Source organism: Rhinoraja longicauda, chromosome 40 (assembly GCF_053455715.1).
Source record: "Rhinoraja longicauda isolate Sanriku21f chromosome 40, sRhiLon1.1, whole genome shotgun sequence".
Taxonomy (NCBI): domain Eukaryota; kingdom Metazoa; phylum Chordata; class Chondrichthyes; order Rajiformes; family Arhynchobatidae; genus Rhinoraja; species Rhinoraja longicauda.
Window position 1 is genome coordinate 9,090,745 of NC_135992.1, and position 13,030 is coordinate 9,103,774.

The window sequence follows — 13,030 nt, forward strand, 5'->3', positions numbered from 1 at the left end:
TACCTGCATGCTTCCTTTCAGTGACTGATGCACTAGGACACCCAGATCTCGTTGTACGTCCCCTTTTCCTAACTTGACACCATTCAGATAATACTCTGCCTTCCTATTCTTACCACCAAAGTGGATAATCTCACACTTATCCACATTAAACTGCATCTGCCATGCATCCGCCCACTCACACAACCTGTCCAAGTCACCCTGCAACCTCATAGCATCTTCCTCACAGTTCACACTGCCACCCAGCTTTGTATCATCGGCAAATTTGCTAATGGTACTTTTAATCCAAGTCATTGGCGACCTTGCATCCACCTGCTGTGTGGGGTGTGTGGCCTAGCAGCTGCTAAAGGATTCTCTCCTCCTTCTCTCCCTCCCCCGCCCGCACCTCCAGCTTCACCATGAAAGACGGCTCTGCGGCACTTGGCGGTGAGGCCAAGCTCGACCGGGGGCGTCTGGAGAGCCGGCAAGACAGTCTCCCCCTGGACTCCACCGTCACACTGCTGCAGACCAATGAAGGTACCCAGGAACGGCTGGAGGCCATGTCCGTGGACATTGTTCAGGCAGAGATAGGTTCTTGTGTAAGAAGGGAACTGCTGGCGCTGGTTTAAACCGAAGATGGTAGAACAAAATGCTGGAGTCTGAAGAAGGGTCTCGACCCGAAACGTCACCCATTGCTGAGATGCTGCCCGACCCGCTGAGTTACTCCAGCATTTTGTGATACCTTCGATTTGTACCAGCGTCTGCAGTTATTTTCCTACACAAAATGCTGGAGTAACTCTCTGGAGAGAAGGAATGGGTGACGTTTCGGGTCGAGACCCTTCTTCAGACTGGAAAGGTTCTTGATTAGTGCGGGTGTCAGGGGTCAGGGGGAGAAGGCAGGAGAATGGGGTTAGGAGGGCTAGGTAGATCAGCCATGGTTGAATGGCGTAGACTTGACGGGCCGAATGGTCTAATTCTACTCCTATTCCTTACGACCCCATAGACACAAAGTGCTGGAGTAGCTCAGCGGGTCAGGCAGCATCTCCGGAGAGATGGGAGACATTTAGGGTCGAGACCCTTCTTCAGACTGAGTGTTGGGGTCTTGACTGGCTCCCGGTCCCGATCCGTAATGTCACCCATTCCTTCTCTCCAGAGATGCTGCCCGTCCCACTGAGTTACTCCAGCATTTTGCGCCCATCTTTGGTGTAAACCAGCAAATGGGGAGAGGATGCAGAGATCGGAGGTGCAAGGGGACTTGGGAGTGCTGGTGCACGACTCCCAAACAGTTCATCTGCAAGTCGAGCCGGCCGTAATGACAGCAAAGGCACGAGAGGGCTCGTGTACGGAAACGGGGATGTGATGCTGAGGCTCTCCAGGGCGCAGGTCAGGCTGCATCTGCATTACTGTGAGCAGCTTTGGGCACAGTATCAGAGGAAGGGTGTGCTGGCTCTGGAGACGGCCCAAGTAACGCAGCCTCGGTTTCTCCTCGCTGCAGATAACGAGGAGACGGAGGGCAGCGACGGGCCGGCGGAATACATGTTCGGTGACGGAGAGGGAGATGAGGAGGACTTCTTCATCGTGGACCACGAGGCGGCAACGAGTGAGTGTGTGCGAGTGAGTGAGCGATGAGCGAGTGTGTGCGTGAATGAGTGTGTGAGTGAGTGTGAGCAAGTGAGTGAGTGTGTGCGAGTGTGCGAGTGTGTGAATGTGTGTGAGTGAGTGTGTGTGTAAGTGAGTGTGTGAGTGAGTGTGTGTGTGTGAGTGAGTGTGTGAGTGTGTGAGTGAGTGAGTGAGTGTGGGTGAGTGAGTGTGAGTGAGAGTGTGTAAGTGAGTGTGTGTGTGTGTTGGTGTGTGTGAGTAAGAGAGTGTGTGAGTGTGCGAGTGAGCGTTGTGTGTGTGTGAGTGTGAGTGAGTGAATGAGTGTGTGAGTGAGTGTGTGTGAGTGTGTGTGTGAGTGAATGAGTATGTGAGTGTGTGAGTGAGTGTGTTGTGAGAGTGTGAGTGTGAGTGAGTGTGTGTGTGAGTGTGTGTGAGTGTGAGTGAGTGTGTGTGAGTGAGTGTGTGAGTGAGTGTGTGCGTGAGTGTGTGCGAGTGTGAGTGAGTGTGGGTGTGTGTGTGAGTGAGTGTGTGAGTGAGTGTGGGTGTGTGTGAGTGTGTGTGTGTGAGTGAGTGAGTGTGTGTGAGTGAGTGTGGGTGTGTGAGTGAGTGTGTGAGTGTGAGTGAGTGTGTGTGCGAGTGTGAGTGAGTGTGTGAGTGAGTGAGTGTGTGAGTGTGAGTGTGTGTGTGAGTGAGTGTGTGAGTGAGTGAGTGTGTGTGAGTGTGTGTGAGTGAGTGTGTGTGTGAGTGTGAGTGAGTGAGTGAGTGTGAGTGAGTGAGCGGGTGAGTTATTATTATTGTTATTATTGCACTATTATAGTTTGTTTTTTGTGTGTACGTATGTGTGCGTATATATATATATATATATATATATATGTATTTGAGTATGTATATGTATACACGCACTGAACTATTTTTTCTCATTTATTATATTGTTTACAATGTACTATATTTCCATATTCATTTGTGCTACCGCAAGTAAGAATTTCATTGTTCTATCAGGGTCTCTATTCCTTGGAGCGCAGGAGGATGAGGGGTGATCTTATAGAGGTGTATAAGATCATGAGAGGAATAGATCGGGTGGATGCACAGTGTCTCTTGCCCAGAGTAGGTGAATCGAGGACCAGAAGACATGGGATTAAGGTGAAGGGGAAAAGATTTAACAGGAATCTGAGGGGTAACTTTTTCACACAATGGGTGGTGGGTGTATTAAACAAGCTGCCAGTGGAGGTAGTTGAGGCAGGGACTATCCCAATGTTTAAGAAACAGTTAGGTACATGGATAGGACAGGTTTGGAGGGATATGGATAAAAACGCAGGCAGGTGGGACTGGTGTAATCAAAAAAATGTAAATTGTTCCTAGTGTGTAGGATAGTGCTAGTGTATAGGAATTGCTGGACTCGGTGGGCTGAAGGGCCTGTTTCCACGTTTGTATCTCCAAACTAAACTAAGCTGTGGGTAGGGTTGCCAACTTCCTCACTCCCAAAATACGGGACAAGGTGACATAGAAACATAGAAAATAGGTGCAGGAGTAGGCCATTCGGCCCTTCGAGCCTGCACCGCCATTCAATATGATCATGGCTGATCATCCAACTCAGTATCCTGTACCTGCCTTCTCTCCATACCCCCTGATCCCTTTAGCCACAAGGGCCACATCTAACTCCCTCTTAAATATAGTCAATGGACTCTATGCGGCCGCCATTGGTGGAGCGGGAGCACGTGGCCGCTGGCTGGGTGAGGTCACGTGGGGCGCGGGGCGGTGACGTCACCCGTTGTCCCTTATTTGGGAGCGAGGAAGTTGGCAACCCTACTAATACGGGAGTACAAGGGCGGTCCCGTACGGGGGCAAACTAATTTAGGCCCAAAACACGGGATGTCCCGGCTAACACGGGGCCTGTGTGGGCAAGTTGGGCCGATGGACATGTTTCCACGCCCCACCTCTCTACGACTCCGCGGCTGTGAAACACTCTTGACTCTGGACGACTGCTGGGTTTTTATTCCCCCCCCCCTCAGGTGTTGAGCACGAGTTCATTCTGCCTCAGGAGGGCTTCCCCCTGAGGCACGAGATCCTGGACCACCCCACCACGCTGGACCACTTCCCGGACAAGACGGACTCGCCCCAGGTCAGCGGTAACGAGGCGGACTCCGTCTCCCTCACGCCCACCGAGGGCATCTCCCTGGTCTCCGTCTCTCAGCCCCCCTTCGAGCACGGCTTCTCGGCCGACTACTTCAACCCCATTGTCAGGGACATGATGCACTTCTACGCCGAGCAGGGCGACGTGCAGATGGCAATCTCCGTCCTCATCGTGCTGGGGGACAGGATCAGGAAGGAGATCGACGAGCAGACACAGGTACGGCCAAACCCCATCAAGACCCAAGAGCATTAGACACATAGAAACAAATAGGTGCAGGAGGAGGCCATTCAATCCTGACTACGGGTGCTGTCTGTATCTTGGTGCTCGCTGTACAAACACAGAAACATAGAAATTAGGTGCAGGAGGCGGCCATTCGGCCCTTCGAGCCAGCACCGCCATTCATTGTGATCATGGCTGATCATCCACAATCAGTAAAACCCGTGCCTGCCTTCTCCCCATGTCCCTTGATTCCGCTAGCCCCCAGAGCTCTATCTAACTCTCTCTTAAATTCATCCAGTGAATTGGCCTCCGCTGCCTTCTGTGGCAGAGAATTCCATAAGTTCACAACTCTCGGGGTAAAAAAGTTCCTTCTCGCCTCAGTTTTAAATGGCCTCCCCTTTATTCTAAGACTGTGGCCCCTGGTTCTGGACTCCCCCAACATTGGGAACATTTTTCCTGCATCTGGCTTGTCCAGTCCTTTTATAATTTTATACGTCTCTGTACGATCCCCTCTCCGTGAATACAAGCCTAGTCTTTACAATCTTTCCTTATACGACAGTCCCGCCATCCCATGGATCAATCTCGTGAACATACGCTGTACTGCCTCAATTGGCTCCAATTCACTGGAGTTTAGAAGGATGGGAGGGGATCTTTCTAGAGATGTATAAAATTATGAAAGGACTGGACAAGCTCGATGCAGGAAAAATGTTCCCAATGTTGGGGGAATCCAGAACCAGGGGCCACACAGTCTAAGAATAAAGGGGAGGCCATTTAAAACTGAGGTGAGAAAAAAACTTTTTCACCCAGAGAGTTGTGAATTTATGGAATTCTCTGCCACAGAAGGCAGTGGAGGCCAATTCACTGGATGAATTTAAAAGAGAGTTAGATAGAGCTCATGGGGCTAGTGGAATCAAGGGATATGGGGAGAAGGCAGGCACGGGTTTTACTGATTGTGGCTGATCAGCCATGATCACAATGAATGGCAGTGCTGGCTCGAAGGGCAAAATGGCCTCCTCCTGCACCTATTTTCTATGTTTCTATGTTAATACAGAGAGCACCAAGATACAGACAGCACCCGTAGACCTGAAGAAAAGGAATCGGTGACATTTCGGGGAGAGACTTTCAGGGGTCTCGACCCGAAACGTCACCCATTCCTTTTCTCCAGAGATGCTGCCTGACCTGCTGGGTAACTCCAGCGTTTTGTGTCTTAAACCAGCGTCTGGTGGTGGGGCTGAGGGGCAGGGTGGTGTGTGTGACGGAGTTTCCTTCTTTGCCCCCCCCCCGGCAGGAGCACTGGTACACGTCCTACATCGACCTGCTGCAGCGGTGCCGCCTGTGGAACGAGGCCAACGAGGTGATCAAGCTGAGCACGTGCCGGTCCATCAGCTGCCTGAACCAGGCGTCCACGACCCTGCACATCAACTGCAACAGCTGCAAGCGCCCAATGAACAGCCGTGGCTGGATGTGCGAGAGGCGAGTGGCAGCCGCGACACGCGGGGAGGGGACAAATGGGGACCAGCGGGGGGGGAGAACATAGGAAGATCCAGCGTGCTGGTGGGGGGGTGGTAACAATGGAAGACCCAGTGTGGGGGGGGGGGGGTCTGTAACAATGGTAGACCCAGTGTGGGGGAGGAGCGGTAACAATGCGGGACCCAGCGTGGGGGGGGCTCCAGAGAACAAAGGAAGACCCAGCTTGGGGGGGGCGGGTAGCAAAGGAGGATCCAGCGGAGGGGGGGGGGGGGGGGGTGGGTGGTAACAAAGAGGGACCTGGTGTGTCTGTGTGTGTGGGGGAGGGGGGCGCAGAGAACAAAGGAGGATCCAGCCGGGGGGGGGTGGGGGGGTGGGAACAAAGAGGGACCCAGCATGGGGGGGGGGGGTGGTAACAAAGGAGGACCTGGTGTGTGTGGGGGGGGGGGGGCAGAGAACAAAGCAGGATCAAGCGGTGGGGGGGGGGGGAGGGGGCAATGGAGACTAAATGGGATACAAAATGGGACACCCGCCCCCTCCCCTGGCATCAGTCTGAAGAAGGGTCTCGACCCGAAACGTCACCCGTTCCTTCTCTCCAGAGATGCTGCCTGTCCCGCTGAGTTACTCCAGCATTTTGGGTCCACCTTCGACCGGTTTACCATGCTCCATGTGTCTCTTTGGCACCCAGTTAAAACTGACGGACTGCGTGTTTGTGTTGCCAGGTGCCACCGGGGAGCAAGCAAGTGCGCCGTGTGCCACCACGCGGTGAAGGGGCTGTTTGTCTGGTGCCAGGGCTGCACCCACGGAGGGCACCTCCAGCACATCATGGACTGGTTCCAGTTCCACGCCCACTGCCCGACAGGATGCGGGCACCTGTGCGAATACGCGTGATGCCATCTCCGGGCATCATCGGCGGCCCCGCGCCCGCGGTGACCAGAGGCGCGACGAAGCTTCGCCAGTCACGTGGACCTCCCACACCGTCCCCTGTAAGGTGGGACGGGATGGCGGCGGGCGGGGAGGTGGTCCGAGCGGCCAAGCTTGAAACTGTTCACCAGGGGGCAAAGGCCGAGATGTTGGACAAAACCCTGGAGCAACTCAACAGGACAGGCAGCATCTCCGGAGAGAAGGAACGCGGTGACATTTCGGGTCCAGATCCTTCCTCGGTCTGACGAAGGGTCTCGGCCCGAAACGCCACCCATTCCTTCTCTCCTGAGATGCAGCCTGAGTTACTCCAGCACTCTGTGTCATTGTTGGAGCAGAGATCAGTTGAAAGCAACACAATGGACCTGCGCAACACAATGGACTTCAGCCAGCAACCCCCGAGAGTTAACATGGCCCCTACTGCGCACCAAAGAACAATGGGTTTTCATTGTTACGGGGTGGGACGGATTGGCCTCATTCACCCCCCCCCCCCATCGATATCCCCCACAACTAATGGACGGATGTCAGCGTGAGGAGGTTCAAGATGACCATCCCATTTGTGAGTAAGAACGTACCAACCCTTTCGTGAGCAGACTGGACTTTGGAAATGGCACCAAAACATGGAGGCCCCGGCACATGTAAATATGCAAAAGTAACTTGACTGTGCAGTTACACCTGTGACAAATAAAGTGACATTAAACCATCGACGAAGGAACAGCATTACTAACCCAGCCCAGGTAGGCTGTTTAAAAGTGCTGTCAGGAATTGATTTGTTTATAGAAACTTAGAAACATAGAAAATAGGTGGAGGAGGAGGCCATTCGGCCCTTCGAGCCAGCACCGCCATTCATTGTGATCATGGCTGATCATCCACGATCAGTACCCCGTTCCTGCCTTCCCCCCCATATCCCTTGACTCCTCCAACCCCTAGAGCTCTATCTTTTAGATTTCTATTGCGTTTAGATTTAGAGGTACAGCGCAGAAACAGGCCCTTCGGCCCACCGGGTCCGCGCCGCCCAGCAATCCCCGCACACTAACACTATCCTACACCCACTAGGGACAATTTTTTACATTTGCCCAGTCAATTAACCTACATAACTGTACGTCTTTTAAATTCATCCAGTGAATTGGCCTCCACTGCCTTCTGTGGCAGAGAATTCCACACATTCACAACTCTCCGGGTGAAAAGGTTTTTTTTCTCACCTCAGTTTTAAATGGCCTCCCCTTTATTCTTAGACTGTGTGGACCCTGGTTCTGGACTCCCCCAACATTGGGAACATTTTTCCTGCAATTTAGCTTGTCCAGTCCTTTTTATAATTTTAAAGAGGGTAGACACAGTATTTAACTCTGAACCCTCCCACCTCCCCCCTCGAAACGTATAAGATTATTAAGGGGTTGGACACGTTAGAGGCAGGAAACATGTTCCCAATGTTGGGGGAGTCCAGAACAAGGGGCCACAGTTTAAGAATAAGGGGTAGGCCATTTAGAACTGAGATGAGAAAAAACCTTTTCAGTTAGAGATTTGTGAATCTGTGGAATACTCTGCCTCAGAAGGCAGTGGAGGCCAATTCTCTGAATGCATTCAAGAGAGAGCTGGATAGAGCTCTTAAGGATAGCGGAGTCAGGGGGTATGGGGAGAAGGCAGGAACGGGGTACTGATTGAGAATGATCAGCCATGATCACATTGAATGGCGGTGCTGGCTCGAAGGGCCGAATGGCCTCCTCCTGCACCTATTGTCTATTGTAACTCTTCCCCCCCCCCCCCCCCCCCAAAAGTCAGCAAGGCTCCAGTCTTCAAAATTGCATGGCATTTTAATAAGCAAGGGCAATAAAGATTACAGGAAAGAATGAGGATAGAGACAATTCATGATGTACTTGAATGGTGGCACAATCCCTCTGGTCCCACTGCTGCTCTGTTCTAGAGCAGGTCTGATCCTCGGTAATCGCAAATCTGTCACACAAGCCATTCAGCCCATCAAGCCTGTGCCAGCCCTTTGCAAAGCAAACCCCCATGCAATCTTGGATAGGGTGGATGGGGGAGCAGATTACCTCATTACTGTCCCAGTTCAAACACAAACGCACCCACTCAGACCCGAGGATCACATCAGGGATTCTGACTGGGGCATGGTGGAGGCCTTGCAAAACTCAAAAGGAGATCAATAGACAATAAACAATAGGTGCAGGAGGCCATTCGGCCCTTCAAGCCAGCACCGCCAGCAGTCTGAAGAAGGGCCTCGACCCGAAACGTCACCCATCCCTTCTCTCCAGAGATGCTGCCTGACCTGCTGAGTTACTCCAGCATTTTGTTATACCTTCGATTTGTACCAGCATCTGGTTATTTTCTTATTCACTGTGATCAAGGCTGATCATCTACAATCAGTAACCCGTTCCTGCCCTCTCCCCATATCCCTTGACTCCGCTATCATTAAGAGCTCTGTCTAACTCTCTCTTGAAAGCATCCAGAGAATTGGCCTCCACTGCCTTCTGAGGCAGAGAATTCTGGTGAAAGTCGTCCGTGAGATCGGGTCAGAGTTCCCCAGAGTTGGGGGGGGGTCACGCGAAAGGCAGGTTGTTCTATTTATGGACGACATTCACCAGACCCAGGAGATCATGGCAGATGCTCCTGTAGGGATTAACCTTCCACCTCATCCTTGGGAGTGTGGAGGAACAGAGGAGCATCCGAAGAAAACTGGGAGAAAGTCCCATCTCTGGTCGTCCCCCCCACCCCCCCTCCTGCTGAGATCTCCCGGCTCCTGTAGGGAGCATCTTACAAATAACCTTTAATCTTCAGCTAGACTATGCCCACACGCGCTAAATTATATACAGGGCAACCAACGCATCCGTCCTCAAGACAGTGATGGAGTACCACAGCGGGTCAGGCAGCATCTCACGAGAACATAGGCCACTTTTCGAGTAGGGACCCTTTCTCAGACTGATAGTAGTGGTGAGAGGGGCAGCAAGGAGGGGCAGGATAAAGCCTGGCAGGTCATAGGCTGAGAGTGTTGAAAGGAACTGCAGAAGCTGGTACGTACTTGGCCATTAAAAGTCAAAAGGAGGTCAGGATCTGCCTTGAAGACGCAGAAACAATTTGCAACCATCCAGTCCTTTAGTCTCACATCTTCGGTCCTTTCATCTCTGGCCTTTGTCGAACCTTTCGCCTCTCAAAACCCACCCCCTCCTCGCCTGTATCAACCTATTACTCCGATAGAAATCTGAAGAAGGGTCCCGACCCGAAACGTCAGCCATCCTTTTTCTCCGGAGATGCTGCCTGACCTGCTGAGTTTCTCCAGCACCTTGTGTCTAACCTTCAGTATCTGCAGTTCCTTTCCTCAGAGTGCTGTGATCAGTGGTTCCCCCGGGCTGCCTGAGGTTAGGAGATTTGGCTTTGCCTTTCAAAGCTGAGGAGACGTGGGCAGGATCTCGTTTTGAAGACGTAGAAACATTCACCACACAAACCGTGGCGCTTTAACAACTTAGTCCCAAATGCCTCAAGTAAGAAAGGAAGGAAAAAGATAGTCACATAATGCTGGATTTAACTCAGGAGGTCATAGAAACATAGAAAATAGGTGCAGGAGTAGGCCATTCGGCCCTTCGAGCCTGCACCGCCATTCAATATGATCATGGCTGATCATCCAGCTCAGTATCCCGTACCTGCCTTCTCTCCATACCCCCGATCCCTTTAGCCACAAGGGCCACATCTAACTCCCTCTTAAATATAGCCAATGAACTGGCCTCAACTACCTTCTGTGGCAGGGAATTCCACAGATTCACCACTCGGTCAGGCAGCATCTCTGGAGAAAAGGAATAGGTGACGTTTGGGTCAGAACCCTTCAGACCTGAAGAAGATCACCTATTCCTTTTCTCGAGAGAGATGCTGCCTGACCCGCTGGGTTACTCCAGCACTTTGTGTCTATCTTTGTTATAAACCAGCATCTGCAGTTCCTTCCTACACAAGACAGCAAAACAAGTTGGGAATGAGAACAAAATGCGAGACAGAGACACAAAATTGTTGACCTACGTTAACAGGCTACTGGAGAGACATCTTGTTTCACCATGCTACCCTACCCACTCCTATACTAATGGGCAATCAGTTATCAAACCTCACAGATGCTGGATAGCTACTCTATAATAACGCAACTCCAGAAGAGAGATCAGCAAGCAGTCCAGAAGGATGAGGGGGGAACCTCAAACGTACCAAATAGTGAAAGGCCTGGATAGAGCGGATGTGGGGAGCATGTTTCCACTAGAGGGAGAGTCTAGGACCAGAGGTCATAGCCTCAGAATTTTTAAAAAGAACATTCCTTTAGGAAGGAGATGAGGAGGAATTTCTTTAATCAGGGGGTGGTGAATCTGTGGAATTCATTGCCACAGAAGGCTGTGAAAGCCAAGTTTACATTGGATCTTTTTAAGGCAGAGATAGATCGATTCTTGATTGCTACGGGTGTCAGGGGTTATGGGGAGAAGGGAGAGATAGATCAGCCATGATTGAATGGCAGAGTGGACTTGATGGGCCGAACGGCCTAATTTTATAGACAATAGGTGCAGGAGGAGGCCATTCGGCCCTTCGAGCCAGCACCGCCATTCAATGTGATCATGGCTGATCATTCTCAATCATTACCCCGTTCCTGCCTTCTCCCCATACCCCCCCGACTCCGCTATCCTTAAGAGCTCTATCCAGCTCCTATTGCTTATGAATATGAACATTGACTGGGCCTCGGGACTCCTGGGACTGATGGCCAGTTACACAGACACACCATACACATTTCCTCCATGGATTAACAAACGTACACCGGTCCTCACGGGCTCTCGAGCTGGTCACCACCGCGCGGGCGGGCAAGCATTCACCAGCCGAGCAAGAGTAGGTTTTAGTTTCCGATTTTATTAGCTCATTGGGTTTTTTTTTTCCTTCTTGAAAACCACACATCACTTGATTGGCGGCACCTTGAGGAAAGGTCACGAGGAAACCAAATTTGATTCTTTGGCTTCCACTGGCGAGCTGGGGAAGGGGTGGGGGCAAAAAAAAAACCACACACACAAAAACAAAAACAAAAAGAATTTACAGAAGAAAACAAATAAATAGCTTCCCACAGGCCCACAGAGACTGGGTTCCATTCATATCACATGGAGGTTGCAGACGACGAACAGATTATATTTAAAATGTCAAATCACAAGGCCGAGTGTTGATTGTCCATCAGGAGGGAGAGGGCACGACTACTGGATACACGGAAATGGCCGATGGAGGACGAGCGATGGACAAGGCGGAGGAGGGGCAGCTCCATTAATACATTCAAGTGCTTGGCCATGGTCCATTCTCCCCCCCCCTCCCCACTCCCTCTCGAGGGGGTCTCCTCATTTCTGCAGTTCTTTCATCCTGTTGAGTGCGCTGCCGGCTTTGAACCACTCGATTTGTCCGAGGTTGAAGCTGTGGTTGAGTTGGATTGTGTCCTTGCTGCCATTCTTGTGCGTAAGGGTACACTTGAGCGGCTGAAAGACGACAAAAACGGAAATGAGATCCGACCGCAGCGAATCAACGCGTGGGAAGGGAATTGAATATAGATCCAAACCGTGAACCGATGAATAAACCAGGGCTGGTGTAGGCACCTTTATTGTAAGATCATCACGCTTCATATCGATTCCTGGGATGGCAGGACTTTCATATGAAGAAAGACTGGATAGACTCGGCTTGTACTCGCTGGAATTTAGAAGATTGAGGGGGGATCTTATAGAAACTTACGAAATTCTTAAGGGGTTGGACAGGCTAGATGCAGGAAGATTGTTCCCGATGTTGGGGAAGTTCAGAACAAGGGGTCACAGTTTAAGGATAAGGGGGAAGTCTTTTAGGACCGAGATGAGAACTTTTTTTTCACACAGAGAGTGGTGAATCTGTGGAATTCTCTGCCACAGAAGGTAGTTGAGGCCAGATCATTGGCTATATTTAAGAGGGAGTTAGATGTGGCCCTTGTGGCTAAAGGGATCAGGAGGTATGGAGAGAAGGCAGGTATGGGATACTGAGTTGGATGATCAGCCATGATCATATTGAATGGCGGTGCAGGCTCGAAGGGCCGAATGGCCTACTCCTGCACCTATTTTCTATGTTTCTAAGAAGTGACAACTGAATTCCATGTTTAATAGCCGGGCAATCTCTCACCAGCTGGTTTCTTCTTGTTGGTGAGAGATGGGCGTCACGGTGGCGCAGCGGTAGAGTTGCTGCCTCGCAGCGCCAGAGACCCGGGTTCCATCCTGACCCGGCTGATCATCCATCTTGCATGGGATTTTGCAGAGCAAGTGTACTAGGGCTTGTGAAATGCATTTACCTGGCAAAATGTTGGTAGCAATGGTGAAGCAGGGCTAGGGGGATTTAAATTCAAATTACAGAAATTGCTCAGAATTCTTAAGGCAAGTAGATTAACGCAAAACAAAAAAAACTTGAACGAAGTAGGGTCAAGAATCTGATCTTCAATTTGTAAACGCTTAGATTTTTTTTGTTTAGTTGAAGCTTTTCAGTTTAGAGATACAGCGTGGAAACAGGCCCATTGGCCCACCGAGTCCGCACCGACCAGCGATCCATGTACACTAGTTCTATCCTACACACGAAGGACAATCTACAGAAGCCAATTAACCTACAAACCTGCATGTCTTTAGGATGTGAGAGGAAACCAGAGCAGCTGCAGAAAACCCACGCGGTCACAGTACAAACTCCGTACAGACAGCACCCGTG

General features: G+C 51.1%; 2 protein-coding genes across 4 annotated transcripts in view; one reads left to right on the forward strand and one right to left on the reverse strand.

Annotated features, from left to right (window-relative positions):
* The window catches only part of LOC144611557 (GATOR2 complex protein WDR24-like), a 39,003-nt gene that overhangs the window by 15,308 nt on the left and 10,665 nt on the right, over positions 1-13,030 (forward strand). For 2 of the 3 annotated variants that reach the window (XM_078430709.1, XM_078430710.1), the window contains exons 5-9: positions 389-513; positions 1,472-1,576; positions 3,585-3,922; positions 5,214-5,398; positions 6,115-6,415. In XM_078430709.1, the coding sequence (XP_078286835.1) occupies positions 389-513; positions 1,472-1,576; positions 3,585-3,922; positions 5,214-5,398; positions 6,115-6,283 (922 nt within the window). In that variant the 3' untranslated portion in view covers positions 6,284-6,415. Of the gene's footprint in view, positions 1-388; positions 514-1,471; positions 1,577-3,584; positions 3,923-5,213; positions 5,399-6,114; positions 7,051-13,030 lie in introns of those variants that run through there. The other variant, XR_013549540.1, reaches the window with a different exon arrangement.
* The window catches only part of aco2 (aconitase 2, mitochondrial), a 59,226-nt gene continuing 54,316 nt past the window's right edge, over positions 8,121-13,030 (reverse strand). The window contains exon 18 of the mRNA XM_078430708.1: positions 8,121-11,796. Coding sequence (XP_078286834.1) covers positions 11,662-11,796 — 135 coding nt within the window. The 3' untranslated portion in view covers positions 8,121-11,661. The remainder of the gene's footprint in view (positions 11,797-13,030) is intronic.